The sequence below is a fragment of the Falco peregrinus genome, chromosome 6, assembly GCF_023634155.1.
Source record: "Falco peregrinus isolate bFalPer1 chromosome 6, bFalPer1.pri, whole genome shotgun sequence".
NCBI lineage: Eukaryota > Metazoa > Chordata > Aves > Falconiformes > Falconidae > Falco > Falco peregrinus.
In genome coordinates, this window is record NC_073726.1 from 21,482,857 (window position 1) to 21,499,603 (window position 16,747).

Below are 16,747 nucleotides of genomic sequence, written 5' to 3' on the forward strand. Positions count from 1 at the left end.
ATTGATGTCAAGCTGGCCAGTCTGTCGTTCCTGGGTCCTCCCTCCCTGAAGACAGGAGTTGCTGTGGTGTTACGGAGACTACTTTGCTGAGCACCCGGGCAGTGGCTGCAAGCCAAGACAGGCATCAAGAGTGGGCTGCCACTTGCCAAATATTCGGCTTAGACCTAAGCGTGTTGGTTGCCATAACAACTCGATGTGGAATGAAAAGAAGAGGGATTGCCTTCTGGATGCTGAGCTTCCTCCTCACTGATAGCCGAGGGAGCTGACCCCCAGCACAGGCGAGGTGCAGCTGCTTTGCTGGAGAGCCAGCACGAGGTGAAGCCCCTGCAGATACCCCCCTTAGGCTCCTTCTGCCCGAGTGCCTCAGAGCTCGCCTTACCCACCACCCTGCAGAGTGTCCGGAAAGCTTTCCTGCCTGGTGCCATACAGGCTGTTTTCCCAAACACCAAGTTAACAGGTTATCCACTTGATCTCTTTTGGCACTCTTACTGGTCACCTTCCTGAAGGGAACAGACCTGCAGTCTGATCCAAAGAGCCATCCTTCTCAGAAGAGGGGTGTAGAGGTACCCTGCTTCTGAGTTCTCCCCAAAATGTGTACCTTTCAAATGGAAATGTCTGGCCAAAATCTGAAACTAGTCCGAACTGCTGCACTGCCACTGCATGGGGGTGCATGTTGATTATACCGTGCTCATGCAGTACATCAGTTGCTTTCGGAAAACGTCACCTTTATTGCTCATGTACAATGCAGTTGCTGGGCCCCTTCATAAAGTCTCTGACCCCTGTGAAAGCTTTTTCAGGAAATGTTAGACCCGCTGCACATGTTCAGTGCTGCTGAGCTGTCTGTGCATTGTCTGTCCAACATGTGCCAAGAACACAAGGGCTGTGCCTGAAGTAACCAATCTTTGTAGACCGTGATCTGTGGGACTAAGCTGCCTGATTTGTAGGACTTCGTGCAGAAGGGCTGCCCATAAGTTCCGCATTTATCTCTGCTCAGGACACTCCATACAGAAGAGTAACAGCCCTTAGAGCTACAAAATTGAACAGTTCTCTCCAGGTTTGCTCATTCTTTTGTTCATCTGAAGCGAAACTCCTCCAATGCTTCTTCAGCATCATCAGCCCTCCAGATGCTGGTGGAGTTACAGCATTGCCTTTGGGAGGGACAATACACTGGGTATAATTAACCCCACTCATTTGTATCAGTTTTGCAGGTGTTTCCTTGCAGCATCCCTTTGTTTTTCTACTGTGAAAGAGAAGAACTCAGAAGTGCCAGATTTCTCTTCCCTAATGAAAGTTCTGGCTGCACTAGTAGAGTCCTAAGAAAAAATGACAGCAGGAAATTAGATCGCCTTCAGTAAAAACCTTGTTCTCAGTAGCTCTTCAGATAAGTCTCACGCGCTGTTGGGCACCCTTTTCCCTGTAGGCTTTCTTTATGGGGATAAGCTTATCCTCTCTTTGGATTCTTTTGCTGAGAGCCAGGAACAAATTTCGTGCCGAAATTCAGTAGTTAAGGAAGAGCAGTGGGTTGGCAAATGGTCCCTGAGAAGAGCTCATCAATCTCCCAGTAATGCAGCTGTGTCTGCCACTGGTGCTGTGCACGCTGTTGGAGCAGGGTGGCTGCCATGTCACCTCTTGCCCTGGGACTTCGCTGTCTGGGCAGAGCATCCAGCTCTGGGGAGAAAAGGGCTTCCCTGGCTCCTGTGTGATGAGGCTTCCCTTGGCCCTCTGCTTGATGGGACTTCCTCAAGGTTCTGTAAAGAAGCATATATCCTTCCAGCTTTTGAAACAGGCCCGTAGCCCTTCACCAGCCACCCACCAAAAGAAAAACTCACCTGAACGGCACCTGGCAGTGAGAGCTGAGTGCAGGTAGGGGGTGGGAAGTGCTGCTTTCTCCTGGACACCGTTCTCACTTGCAAAGTGGCATGTGAGAGCATCCAGCTCCTGCTAGTGAGTTTATGTCCTGTTTGGCTGTTGTGTTATTTCCATGGCGACCCATAGCACGAATGCTTCTGATTTTTGTTTTGGGAGCCATCCAGAGAGACTTTCTTTCCTTTCTGTACTCCTCTCCTTTGTCCTCCCTTTTCAGGGACAGTTCTCATGAGACAATTCTGGAAGACAAAATCTTTTCAAAATGGGAACTGTAGAGGTGTCACATCATCTGTGTGTGCACCATTCTAGGCAGGAAGGCTCAAAGTGTCTATCTGCATTTCAAGCAAAGAGAGAGAGGATTAGTCTCCAGCCCTTGGCCCTAAAGCACAGCCTAGCCACGGTCACAGACAGCGTCAGGCTCTGCATTGGAGCCTTTGGGTGCACCGAGCCCTAGTGGGGAATCACAAGAGCAGTCTTGTATATTATCAGTTAGCAAAGGTTGTTAATCACAGGAGGCAAGTCCTTCATGCAGTGAAAAGCAATGGAGATGCTTTTGAAGGCCAATATGAAAACATCTGGAAACCAAGAGCAGCAACACGAAAGACTTGCTGAGCAAAAGCGAAGCATTTCTCTTTGGAGTGGTGAGAAGTGTGTTACCTCTGTTGCTGAATCTGTCCTCGCCTTTGTTACTCTTGAAGAAATCTGGACTGAGATACAGAGTTCAAAGGAAGAATCCTCATTCATTTGTGACACATTCAAGAAATCTGCTTTTTTAATACCTTCAGTAAAAGTATTTCCAGAAGGCTTAATTAGCTGCCCTACAAATGCATAATCCCTCTTTCTTTGGTTAGAACTTCCTTTTTCATCACGGTGGTGTTTCTTTGCTTCTGAGACTGCTTCCCATGAGACCTGTTCTCCTCTTTGCCGATTCCAGTCAGTTCCATTCGTAGTGCACAAATCAAAAGACTAGTTTTTTTTGGCTACACCAAAGAAGCAACCCAAGCAACCGATCTACTGCTACTGCTGGTGCTGACAGACTGCCACCACCGAGCTCTGCAGGACAGGGGTTGAGAGCTGCCAGAACCTGGATTTCACGTGTTCAGAGAAGACAAGCTTGAAGGCAACCCTGCAATGGTGATTATAGCTGCCTCGTCCCAACTCAGAGAGAAACCTGTGGCAACCAGCAATCCCAGCATCTCTGGACTGCTGTCTTCCAAAGACTAGTTAGAGCACCACCAGAAACAGAAAGTGAGGAAAGCATTTCGTTTTTCTTATTAAGCTCCCTAGTTTTATTGGCTTGATGTTGCCCAAAGGAGAAGCAGACAATGCCATAGTGTTCGTGAAACCTGACAAAGCTGAAGTCCTCAATAGGAACATCCTAAAACATAGCAGCACTTGGCCACAGCTTGGCTACAGCTGGCTGGTACACGTCTCGGTCAGTGCATATTCCTTGGGCAAAACGCATGATATGCCAACATGAACCTGCAATGAAGAAGAGCAGTGATCCAGGGGAAAAAAAAACCCTCTAAGCAGATGTTGTCACTGTGCATAATGTGCAAGTCCTTGGAAGGGATACTGTGCTGAGGTGCCACTTGTGAATGATGACATCCAGAAAAACTTAGCTGGCTTCAGAGCAGGATGAAGTGCCTGTGACCAAATAATTGGGCTGATGAGCCATAATGAAGTCAGCTTCCAAAGCTGGACAGGGCATCAGAGACTGGTAAGCTGACTGCAGCATAACACATGGTTGGCAGAAGGTGTTGAGAGACAACAGTATATTGCCAACAGTGCATTGCATTGCCCAAGCCAGTGCTCTGCAGAGGAGAACAGACCTACAGATTACATCTGCTGACGAGCTGTGCCCAGAAAGATCTGCCATAGCACCACTGACTCGCCATTGCAAGGACACGCCAGCCGTGGAAGCTTGGGCACACAGCTGATTTCTCGCGTGGTTCCCTGAGAGCAGGAACAGTCAATGTCCCAGGCCCTGTAAGCCACCAAACAAAGCAGAACCTGTGCCAAGAGCCAGGGAGGCCTTGCAGCACAGCCTGACGTGGGATGGGCGTTTCTGTGGGACCTGCATCACCACTGTTGGCACAGCCCGTGCTGCCAGGCACCCATCAGGCATCCACCGCGCTGGCAAGGAGTGCACTTGCAGGGGGCTGCTGCGGGTCTCAGCGCCCTCCAGCTTAAGCCTCTCTTCTCCTTTCACAGACTCCAACAGCAGTTTCCCCCTCTGTCCCACCTGGGTCAGGTTAAACGAGCCTTTGGCACACCAGCTGCTGTGTCTGCAGCCATTCCTGTTCGTGTTCAACTTTCCTGAACGTGAGTGACCAGAACTGTGCTCAGAATTCCATATGAGAGTGTAGCAGTGTCCTGTGGTGACATGAATGCGTCCTGATGTCCGTGAGAAATACACACCTTAGATCTTGCAGTGCTTCTTTTGCCTTTCCATGGCTGTGCTATATTGGCGCCTCCCAGCCAGCCACTCCTGGGGTCTGTCAGTAGATCCAGAACTTTCTCTCCCTTCACCACTTCCAGTAGAGAGCAGAGATCCTTTGCCAGCCCTCTGAGCAGGACTCTGTGTTTTGTACTGTCACTTTTTGTTCTGTTTCTTGTGCCGCAGCCTTCAAGGTCATTCAGCTTTTCCTCTTCTGTATTGACGGAGCTTCCCAAATGTGATTCATCATCATGCTTCTTTATAACCCTCTTGCTTTCTGTGCCAAGGTGGCAAAGAAATAAGAGTAAGAAGAAATATGCCTAAGCCCAGAGACATGGACAGACTTTCGTATTCCTGTTCAGCTCATCTTCTCACAGCCCCCTTTCTAAGGAATCATTAGTGCTTATTAACCTCCCAGAAGCTTGAGTCTTTTGTGGTGTGCGCATTAGTGGCAGTGGGCATATGCTGTTAACTGTAGCCCTTGGACCCCTGTTGCTAGCAACAGGTTTCCAGAGTGTCCATCTGTTCCAGGAGGGACCTGAGATGTGAGGGCAGAGCTTGGAGGATGGCCGGGAGGCAGAGGTACTGTACTGCACAGGGCTGCACGCAGGGCACCATGCAGACAGCCCAGAGGACTGCTGGTTTGTTAACCAGCGTCACATCCAAGCCCAAGGGAGCTGCAGTTCCGTTGCATTTTATTGGTTAGTTGGGAGGACAAGCAAACTGACACTGTGTGACCCAAATGAGCGGTCATGGACTGTTTAGCAAAAAGATAACCACCCAGCCCCAGTAACGCTGTCCCTCTTGACCCGGGGCTGTGCAGCCCTGAACCAGTGGACCCTCCCTGTCCTCCCCACTCTTGCTCGGTCAGGGCTGCAGCACTTCTGCTGTGGGAGCATCCAAGCCCCTGAGCTGCCACAGGACATGGACCCCCATTTAGAGCCCTCCTTGGGGCCGAGACCCCGCCAGCCTCAATCAGAGGCTGCCAGGAAGCAGCGGCCAAAGCCCTGGGGTGTGTTCAGGGTGCTGTGTTTGCTTTCTCTGCCAGGACGGAGAGACTGCCCAGGGCCCCCGAGTCCCTCCCGGTCAGAGTCACATCCTCAGCCACAGTCAGCAGTGGGTGCTTATGGAAGGAGACCCCCAAAGCAGAGCATGAAGAGAGACGGGCAGTGCAGCATGCCTTCCCCAGGCCTCCTGAGCTGAGGCACTCGCTCTGCTCATTGCACCCAGAGGACTCATCCTCCATGATCTTGCCCTGTCAGGTTTTAGATCCATTTCTTGTCACATACCCAGACTAGCTGTTCCTGCCAGGGGAGGCAGTAAAGGCCAGAGGCCCTCGTGTCGAGCAGGTAGAGCCGAGTGCTGCCGGAGGGGCTGCCCCCTGCCCAGCTCCACGGCCTGTGCCTACCCCAGTGCAGGGTGCAGCCGGGCAGGCACACGTGGCGTAGTGCAAGGGGAAAGACCAGTCCAGACACCTCTGGGCTGCCTCAGCCCAGGGTAATGAGCTGACCACCATCGGGTGACAATCAGACCTCGCTGCCTCCATCCTTGGGGTGGCATGACGGTCCTGTCCCCACGCTACTTTCTGGGGAGATGCCAGAAGGTTCCCTCTTGTCCTGGGCAGCTCCTCCGCCCCAGCTGGGCATGTGCTGGGGAGCGCTGGGTTGCTCTGAGTCTGGTGGGACCCGAGAGCACGCCGATGGAAGCCCAGTTAGCGAGGGTGAATTGGGGGGGGTCCCACTGGGAGGGTGGGGCTGGTGGCTTTGGTCACAGCTGGGTCACAGCTTCTTGCTGACCAGCCAAGACAGGCCGAGGAGCAGGGTCTTCAGCTGCAGTAAGTCTTTGTGTAGACCCACCGGGCTGCAGGGCCACCTCCCTCCTTGATAGGCCTCAATGGGCTTCAGAGCTGTGGCAGCGAGGGCAGGTTTGGCTGGGAAGCGGAGACACTGGAGATACTTGCTTGAACCTCTTCTACTTCCTCTGGAACAGCCCTGGCAGGGCTTGCAAGAAAGTCTTGGCTGAAGTGCTCCGAGCCGTGTCCCCTGCGCACTGCAGAGCCCCGTCCCATCTCAGGCTGGCCCAGCCCTCCAGTGCCCCCCCCCGTGTATATTGTGTGTGTGCTCCTGTGTCTGGGGACCTCCGCCTCACCCCTGCCCTCTGCTCTCTCTCCTCTCTCTCTCGCTGTACCGTTCTTTCTGCAGACTTTTCAGTAGTTTAGGAGAACTCAGCACCATTTCCCAGCGGAGCTCCGGGACCACCTACACAGTCCGACCTGGCAGTCGCTACCCTGTAACCCGACGTACCCCCAGCCCCGTGAAGCCGGCTCTGGATCGGACAGAGCCTCTCAGCACCGTCCGGCCCTACGGTCTGACCCCTCCCACCATCCTCAAATCTTCCAGCCTCTCCATCCCACACGAGCCCAAGGAGGTGCGCTTTGTGGTGAGGAGCGTGAGTGCCCGGAGCCGCTCCCCGTCCCCGTCCCCCTCTCCAGGGCCACCCCTGCACACTCTTCACCCACCTCGGCCCTTCATGCAGAAACCCCTCCACCTGTGGAACAAGTACGACGTCGGGGACTGGCTGGAAAGCATCAATTTGGTGGAGCACCGAGACAAGTTTGAGGACCATGAAATAGAGGGCACGCACTTGCCCGCCCTCACCAAGGAGGACTTTGTGGAGTTGGGGGTGACCCGAGTCGGGCACCGGATGAACATTGAGCGGGCACTCAAGCAGCTGGTAGACAGCTGACCGTCCCAGGCAGCACTGGCCTCTTCCAGAGCCACCACGGGGAAGGGGGGTGGGGGGCACATTTCTACTAGACTAATAAAACCCACTTTGATTCTCTTTCTATTCTGAGCACTGCACTGAAGGGCGTGGAGCCGAGAGGCTCCCACCCGCTCCCACACCACCCCGGCGTGCCATGCACACGCAGACCCCCACTCGGCCCTGCCAGCCCCGCGACGCCTTCGGGACAAGGAATGTTGCATGAAATACATCCTCGTTTCTGTTCCTCCCAGAGAGTCTGGCCTGTATATCGCTTGATGTGCTGTTTCCCGGGGGCGTCGCTGGTGGCCGGAGGGGCCGAGGCACCATGTGCTGCCAAGCCCAGGCTCCCCGTGGGCGAAGGGCAACACCTGGTTGGGGTGGGGAGCGGGGCAGGGCCAGCAGTGCAGTGAGGAGCTGAGCCCTGGCTAGGGAGGAGGCTTCTGCTGTCGGCCAAGCGCCGGCCACGATGCCCCGGTGCGGCAGGCAGGGAGGCACCGGCTGGAGCGCAGCAGGGAGGCAAGCAGGCCGGGCGCGTGCCGCCGGCTGCATCTCGGGCAGCGTGGGGCAGCCGGTGGCACCGAGACCCTGAGCTGCCAGCGAGGCAGGAGCGTGGCAGGGCAGGGGCTGCAGCAGGAGGCAGGCAGGGCCAGGGCCAGTGCCGGCGCTCGGCCCATGTTTGGAAGAGCAGGCAGGAGGCACCACAGCCGTGGTGGTGGCCCTTGCCCCGTGCGGGATGTCCCCACCAGGCTCAGTGGTGGCCGGCCGAGCTGGTTCGTCCCACCGGTGCCCGGAGGGGAAGGGCTCCAGCATGGAGAGGTGTCTGTGGAGGGGCAGCGCTGGCACGGTGGCTGGGTGGTGATGCCCAGACCCGCTCCCTCCTGCGCAGAGCCACCCCAGGGAGCAGCCAGCCATGCCGTGCAAGCCAGAAGAGTGATTGCCACGTGAGACACTAGCCCTGGACTGTGTGCTGCTGCTCTGCCTGCCACCCTCGGTTGCCCTGGTGAGAGAGGGACTGAAACCGCATGGATAGAAGCATGTTTGGGGATGTTGGAGGGAGGCTGGTGGGGTATCCAGCAGAAAACGCTTTGCCAACATTTGGGGGGGAGGGGGGAGGGGAGGGGAGGGAGATGTTTTTTTCTTCTTGGTTTGGGGTCTTGTTTCCAAGGGGGACACGTTGATGGATAATATATAATCTCCGTGCATTTATATAGAGAGCAGCTGATGATCTACAAGAGATGATACTGAACTACAGGATTCCCACTCCGTCCTAAGTCATCCTTATTTTGCATCTTTTTAATCAGCTATATATTTGAAAAGAGAGAACAAATATCTATATATCTATATCTATAGCTATAGCCACCTGATTTTGTTATAATTTTACTAAATCTATATATCTCTAGACTTGTTGAGATGCTGGCGAGGCGGTGCCTGCACCCCTCCCCTGGGATGCCCATGGCTCATGGGAGTTTTTAGCGACTGACTGACTGAATGTTAAAGTCTTTTTAAAAAAAAAAAAAAAAAAACCAACAGCTCCTTTCAGACACTCTGGATTTTAAAGATTTAGAAACACAAAACAAAACTTGGTTTTTGGGACACACCGAGTCTTCCACCCCTTCCCGGCAGAGATGCACGGAGCTGGCGCTTCCACCGCCCCACAGAACTCCGCGCCTCTGGCAGGCGCAGGCCCCGCAGCATCAGGTCCCTCTCCCGCCTCCGCTCCCGGGAAGCCATCGCCACTGTCGCGCCCAGCGCTCCCACCGCACCACTGCCGGCACAGCCCTGTGCGGGCACCGCCAGCCTGGTCACGAGGGTCCTGGTGGGCCATCGGGAGCAGCAGGAGGCCGGCCTGTGGCTTTGGGAACCAGGTTGGCTCCCGCCATGCAGCTGAAGACCAGGGGCTGGCAGTGCTGCGGTGGCCTGGCCGCTGGGTGACTGGGGCAGCAGGGCTGGGTGGGAGCCGCTCCGTTGCCCAACAGCTTCAGGGGAGCCAGAGTGACCCAGGCCAGCCCTGGCTCTGGAGGAGGTGGCGTCCCTGTCCCCCAGCGTGGTGCCTGGTGCCCCGCATGCCCCTTCCTCACCGCACTGTCCCCAGCCTTTCCCTGCCCCAGCTCAGGGGTGGCCAGGGCTTGCCCAGCCAGCTCAGGAGGGGGTGGCTTGGTGACCGGTGTTCCCAAAAAGCTGAGTCCCCCACAAAGGCATTAACTCTTCTGGTGCTAGAGGGAAGGACAAGGAGGTTCCTTCTGACCCTCACACATCTCTGAACCTTTACAACCTTCAGCCAGGGAAAAGGCCCAGGCCCAGGGTGGGGGGCGGCAGTCCCCCTCCTGCAAACCAGGCCCTCCCTGGGATGGATCCTGATCGTGCCGGCACAGCAGGTCCTCCCCGGGATGGATCCTGACCCATGCCAGCACACCAGGCCCTCCCTGGGATGGATCCTGATGTGCTGTGGTGCCATCTCCTTTTCCCTGAGCTCTCACTGGGTGCGTGCCCAAGTGGCTCCATCCAGAACTCTCCAGAAGCCGCTGGGCCCTGGGGATTTGTGTCCCCCCTCCTCCCCGGCCGCCATCCTGCTGCTCCCAGTTGGGGCAGGCACCTGGGGATGGCAAGAGGGGTTTCAAGCTAGACCGGCAAGCAAACAGCCTGCGGTCTGTGCCCCAGGGTAGCTGGGGCCTCGTGCCCCGTAACCTGGTGAGCCAAGAGGCATCTAAATCGCGATAGCAGCCATTGCGTCTGCCTGAACCCACCGCCTGCTTTACCAGGTGTGCCATCACACCCCATCAGGCGTCCCCCAGCTCCGCCTGTGCCAACGCTGCCACCGTCCTGTCTGGCCTGGGGCGGGATGCTGCAGATCGGGTCCTGCCCCTTCCACCTCCCTGCCCCATCCATAGTGGCAGCCCGGTCCATCACCCCTCTGCCACTGTGCACCCTGTCCCCTCCATTCACCCCGTAGGGCCCCCTGCCATGTGCCCTCCCATCTACCTCCCACTTTCACCCCTGGAATCTGCTCTGCAGTCACCCGCATGCCTCACCCACAGCATGTGCAGCAGCATGTGCAGCAGCATGTGCAGATGCATGCACCCACCTACCGTCCTGCACCCCTCTACCACCCTCCATTGCCCAGGCTCTGGCTTTCCCGCCCACGCTGGCTTTATGTGGCACCCTTCCGTTGCAAGGGCTTGCTGGCACGGTCCTGCACAGGCAGGGACGGTCCCACTCCAGGGACGTCCTGTGCCACTGGCACGGTTGCATCTTGCCTGCCAGCGCAGCCACTGCCCTCGCATCCCCTGGCCCCATGCTCGCACCTTCTAGAGCACCCCAGCTCCTGCTGCCCCCTCACCTTGTCCCTGCACCACCTCCTGCATGCTTCACAGTGCCCACACCCCACTGCTGTTCACAGACGCCCAGCCGCCAACCAAACTCACTGCTTGTCCCCTGCAGCTGGAGCGTGGCTCTCCGGGGTGATGCTGCTTCGCCAGCTCTGCGCCTGGCGAAGCAACATCGGCACGTCCTGGGATGCTGGTGAGCATCCAGCTCCTCTGCAACCCTGTTGGCACACCACGTGCCAGGCCTGCCACAGCACAGCCCCCGAGGAGGCCCCACCGTGCACAGAGGCCTGGGCACGTCCCCAGGTTGGTGTCACACAGCCTCTTTCCCAAACTGTAGAGACAGGATTTCCTAGGAATTTATTTGGCTGTTTGTTCCTCATGCTGCTTTTACGAGGCTGCTCTGGAGCCACCCACTGCTGTGGAAATGCTTGTGTGCTGCCCATGGTGTGCCACGGGGAACCTGTGCCCACTGCCTGGCTGGCTTTGGCCCCTGCTGCCGCATGCTTGCAGAGCCCCTGGCCGTCCCTGCTCGGTCTCCATCCCCTGGGGCCAGCTCCTGCTGCGGGAGCACAGCGGGCACAGTAGCCCCCCAGAGCAGCATCCGCCAGAGCACACTGGGTGCCCACGCGCCGCGGCTTGTCCAAGCCTCTGCACCGCTGATGGCTCATCCCCTGCCTCGCTTGGCACTGCCAGCACCCCACAGCCCCTCCACAAGCCCCAGCTCAACCCACCCCTGCCTGCCAGCCCTGCCCGCCCAGCCAGCTCATGCCACCACTGCCCCTTTCACTGCTTCCCCTGCTGTGTTTCATTCTCATCACACTGCTGGCTCCTTCCTCACCTCACCCGCAGGGTAGCGGGGACCCCGGCAGCCCTCACAGACCCCGGCAGCCCTCAGACCCCAGCAGTCCTCGTGCCCCAGCGCAGCCCCATGGCCTATGGCCAGCAGAGCTGCCCTGTCTCCCCTCGGGGTGGTGGGCAGCTTTGCTGAGTGCTGCCCCCAAGGAGCCGCTGTGGCCCCTCGGCACGACGACCCTCGCTCCCGCCCGGCATGAGCCCCTCGGGGCGGCTGGCGGGCGCTGCTGGTGGAAGTGTGACTGTGTTAGCCTGAGTGCAGGCTGCTCAGTGGGTTCACGCTGGGTGAACCCAGGGTCTCTGCCCCTTCCGCAGCTGTTTCTGGGGCGACCAAGAGAGACCTGCCTGCACCCGCCTCTTGCCGCAAGAGGCCAGAAGTCTGCAGAGCGCAACTTTTCTGCAGAAAGTTCGGTCTGGGACCAGGAAAGCTGGACGCCTTCTTGCCATTTTAGTTGAGCCCTCCTCCTCCCCCTCCCTGATTCCCCCCACTGCCCCAATCCTCCTTGCGAGGGCTGGAAATGGTGGATGCACTGCTCTGCCCCAGCGGAGCCGGCGGCTGTGCTGCCCTGCATGCATCCCAGCTTCCACCAGAAAGCAGCTGCAGCCGTACCTGTGTTGGCAAACACTGCGTGATCCCTCCTGCAGGATGGCGGCTGCGGCCGTCGCTCCCAGGGACACCACGGCTCGTCCCAGTCAGGCATAACACGAAAGAAGGCGACTTCCGACCACACTGCTGCCCCATCACCCCCATCCCCAGGGGCTGCCTGGGTCTGCCGCAAACCTGCTCCCCTGCCCCAGCCAGCAACAGCTTCATCCTCCCTCCCAGTTCCGCACCTTCCCTGTCCCCCCACCACGGGGACACACACAGAGCAGATGAGCATGGGCTCAGGGCTTTGGAGACAACACCATTCCCAGCAGCAGTAGGGTCACCAGGCAAACGTCTTCACTTGGGGGCAGTGCCTGGGGTGGTCTTGTGCTGGGTGCTGAGGCCTCTTCAACTGACCTGCTTCTTCCTCCCCAGCCACTGAGAGCCCGCTCCCTCCCCGTGCCCACCTGCACCCCCTGAGCTTGCTCTGCTGGGGCGGCTGCACAGCCTGCGCTCCATGCTACCACCGGCTCTGGGGCAGCCACATCCTGCACACCCCCAGCACCCGCAGCATCCGGCTAGGGTCCAGTCACTCGCCACAGCGGTGTGGTGCCTTCGCCGGGAACCCCGGGTTGCCCGAAGGCCAAGGGCCAAGCTCTTGCCCCGTGGCCATTCCCACCCCCTCGGCAGAACCGTAACCCCCAGCTAACACAGCTGCTGCTACTTTACTTTTATTTTCTCAGCTGAAGCAAAGAGGATTTTCCCCAGGTGTAGATAGCCCTTTCCTGACTCTGTATCTATTCTGGCTGCATTGGCATCTCCGCTCCAAACATCTCCAGACCCAGTGAGACATTTCATTTTGAAAAGCCATCCAGGAGAAGGCAGAGCGGTAGCGGGCGAGGAACCAACCCCACGAGCCTGCAGCGTGGCCGGCAGCGAGCACCAACCCCTCGGCTGCACCATCCCGGTGGCACCGGGACCAGCCACGCGCGGCAGTTACTGTGATTCTCATGGCTTCTCAATGACTTGGGTTATCTTCTGTAAAAAGGGATACACTTTTTTTTTTTTTGCTTTGAAGGGTTTTTTTTTAAAAAGTTGTTGGTATTTTTCCTTTGACCAGACTAACATCATCAATCCCTGTTCTCCATCAGCTCCTGTCTGTAATTCTGACTGTAAAAGAAGAGAAAACAAAACCCAAAGCACTTTGTTCCTGGTGGTGAAGAGCTTCGCCAGCCAAAACCATTTCCAAACAGCGACAAAGTGCGGCAGGGTTTTCTTTCTGTCCGCCCATGGGCAGCCCTCACTGCCGCATGCATGTGTCACCCGCGGAGACACCCCCGCACGCCCCTGGGCGTGCACTCACACCCACTGCATGTGCATATACCGGCTCCCGCCCTCGCACACACACGTGCGGCCACACGCGCACGCACACGGCTCGAACATCCACACTCTTGTTTCTTACCCAGACGGACTCACCTGTGGGTTTTTGTTCTGTTTTTAATTTTACAGGGTCAGTTTGACTTCACCCTTATTTTGTATGGATTTTTGGAGGAGATTTCTCCTTCTCCAGAGTCATGGAGGTGTGGCCATTCGCCTCCCGCCCTTGACGTTGTGATACACATACCCCACAGAGATCTATGTTTCTTATATTATATTATTATTATTATTATTAATTATTATTATTATTATTATGTAATAAATTTATAAGAAAGCTCCACATTGTTCCATGGTGTCTCTCAGCTTCAGTAGCCTCCAGGCTGGGGCTGCTGTCCAGGGCCCCTCCACCCCCTCTCCATGGGGGGGATACAACAGCACCCCCGGACCCCAGCCACAGGCAGGGGTGGGCAGCCTGCCTTCCTGCTCACCAGGGCCTTGTGTGCTCCCCTGGGCCTGAGCCAGTGACAGGGACAGCAAGGGGGGTGTGGGGCTGGGCAGTGACAATGTCCCACTGTGTTCAGGGTGGGGGGACCGGGGCCGCTTGCTACATCCCACATATGCTGGTCTGTGCAGGGTGGCACAGCACAGACCTGCAGCCGTCACCCCCCCCATCCCCAAGGCTCCCTGGCTGGGTGGTGGCAGTTTCCCAGGGCTGGTGTCCCAAGCCAGGCTCTCCCAGGGCCACCATGCCAGGCTTGGCTTTGCCTGTGCAGTCCTGCGGCCACCCTCGTGCTCCCAGCCCTGCAGCGACCTGCAGTGACCAACATCCCCTCCTGTGCTGGCCTGTCCCCTGCTTTGCCCCAGGTCTGATGTCTGGGGCTCACCCCACACAGTGCTAGGGCCAGGCGGGAGCCCTGGAACGACAGACGTGTGCAGGGCAGTGTCCGGCTGCAGTGCGGGGAACCCACAGCCATGGGGCTGGCAAGCGATGGCATGAAACTAGCCATGGTGGTCAGCGGGGAAGTGTGCCAGTGGCTACAGCCTGACAGTCTCCCACCTGTCCCACCCTGCACACAGGGCCCCAGCACCCTTGAGGACTGTGACCACCCCATCCTACGGCCTCTGCCCTGGCAGTAAGTGCCCGTGTCCTTCCCCAGCACCAAGTCTCCACCATGCCCTGCCCCAGGGTGCCCAGCCGAGCCATGGCCAGGCCCCTGCTCCCTGGATGGGTGGACTGTGGAGGGGATGGGAGCACTCGCTGTCCCCGAGGCTGCTGCAGGACTTACCCAGGCAAAATTGTCGCCCCAAGCTGTGCCGCTGCAGGGCTGGGGCCATGCCAGCTCTTGGGAGCAGTGACACTGGTGCAGGGCCCGTGGCACATCATGTTGAGGTGTCCTCGGGGACACTCGTTCCCATCTCCTTCTCCCTGGCACTGGCTCGTGCAGCTCCTCTTGCAGCAGGACTGGAGCCACAGGCAGGATGAGCCAGGACCCCGCAGAGCTGCTGCTGGTGCCTGTCTCAGCCCACGCTGCCCCATCTCTGGCTGCCTGCCCCAGGGGCAGTGGCAGCGTTTTGGGATGGCCCCGGCCCCCACCAGCCCCTGGCCAAGGTGCCAGGGACTGTGACAGGGCCACCTGTGCCAGCCACATCCACCCAGGCACAACCCCACCAGGCCCAGGCAGAGCCCCCAGTGCCAAGCAGTGCCAGCGCAGGTCCTAGTGGGGCTGGCAGTGGGTGCAGAGGCATAGGGCAGTTACCAGGCCCCGTCCACATGGCACTGGGGTCCCCAGGTGCTAAGAGCTGAGGGAGGCACACAAAGCCTCACTTGGTGTCTGCAGCTGCCAGGAAACCTGGACATCATGGTTGCCTTGGGGGAAAAACAGCAGCTGAGGGAGAAAGACCACCCGCGCCGGGCAGCCTCTCCAGTATGGGAGGACCCACAGTCACCCTGATCATTCCGCAGTTTTCCCCAGGACCATGACCCTTTCACTGGCACATGCTTGGGCTGCTCAGCAGTGGTCTGGGTTTAGTGGCACCAACTGGAATACACTTAATTAAATGCACAGTTAGCATAAAGATTGGCTGCTGCGCCTCGTGCACATGCAACCTGGCGAGATGCATCAGCCAATAAAGTGACAATTATTCTCCTGTCACCTGCCGGCAGCAGCAGCTGAGGGGCACCAGGAGGCAGCGCCACCCCGGCGGGGGGCTGGGGGCAAGGGTGGAGGAGAAGGGCGCAATCCAGGTGCTGGGGACAGGCAGGGGCAAGAGCCACACGGCCAAGGGGCTGCTGCAGCAGCCTCCAGGGTCACCCCAGGGTTGGGCCTTTGGGGCCCTGATGGCAGCACAGTGGGGGGATGCAATGGGGCTGCAGATGGCTGTGCTCACTTCTTGTGGCAGTGGCTCCGCTCTGGATACCAGGGAAGCACCAGGAACTGGCTGGTACCTCAGCCCCATGCCCAGGCACCTTCTCTGGGGCCTGTCCTGCTCCTCCGGGATGCATTTGGGGAGGCAGGCACAGCTCCTGCACCCCCCTCACTGCTGCTCCTATGGCCTGCAGCCCAGAGCTGAGCGTAGCCCGGGCTGGGGTCAAACGCCCTGCGCCCCCACAGAGAGCCATCCTCCCACACAGCCCATGGAACTGGGCACAGAGTATGGGCTTTGGGGGCAGGGGAGTCAGTGCCTTACAGCAGCCCCCAGCATGTTACCAGTCACCTCTGCACTGGCACGGGGAAGTGGTGGGGCTGCCACTGTGTCCTATGCACCACAGCAGCCCCATGTCCCCCACAGCCTTGCTGCCAGCCCAGCAACACTGTGCCCACACCCTGAGGTCCCAGTATCCGGCCGTTCCCACAGCCTGAACCTAGCAGCCCCTGTGTCACTCTGGTCCCAAGCCCAGCTGTCCCCACGCCTGATACTCCTGTTGCTATGCCATGTCAGCAATGCCCATTTCAGTGACACTGATGCCTTCTCCCCTGGTAGCTACAGGCACAGGCTGGGACCCAGTGTGTGTCTGTGGGGCTTCTCTGCTACGGGGCACCATAGGCTGGCACACGAGGGCTGGGTCCTCCTGCACAGGTCATGGCTTGCTGCCCCCACCAAGCTGGGAAGCTGCACCCCAGACCTCGGGGCACCGCAGCCTGCTGACAACACTCAGGCAGAAATGGGCTGCAAGAGGCACCAGGAAGTGGGGACAGCACAAGGGGCCATGCCACATTGGTGTGCACCCTGCAGCACCCTACACACCCAGCCGTGCACCCTGCACCTTCTGCACACACCCCCGCGCACCACACGTGCCCAGCGCCTCTTGTACACACACCCTTGTGCACCCTGCATGTCCTGGGCCTCTTGTACACATGGTGAACCCTGCACGCCCTGCATCTCCTGCACACACACCCATGCACCCCGCATGCCCTGCACCTCTTGTACACACACCTGTGTGTGCTGCACCTCCTACTCACACACCCATGCACATCCACACACCCTGCATGTCCTGTTCATTCTGCATACACATCCTGCTGGACCCTGCACACACAC

The 16,747-nt window shown here is 58.2% G+C and overlaps 1 protein-coding gene across 1 annotated transcript in view; it reads left to right on the forward strand.

Moving 5' to 3' along the window:
- The window catches only part of SHANK3 (SH3 and multiple ankyrin repeat domains 3), a 368,446-nt gene extending 361,383 nt beyond the window's left edge, over nt 1–7,063 (forward strand). Inside the window, 1 exon segment of the mRNA XM_055807431.1 lies at nt 6,508–7,063. Coding sequence (XP_055663406.1) covers nt 6,508–7,051 — 544 coding nt within the window. The 3' untranslated portion in view covers nt 7,052–7,063.
- The last annotated feature ends 9,684 nt before the right edge of the window (nt 7,064–16,747 follow it).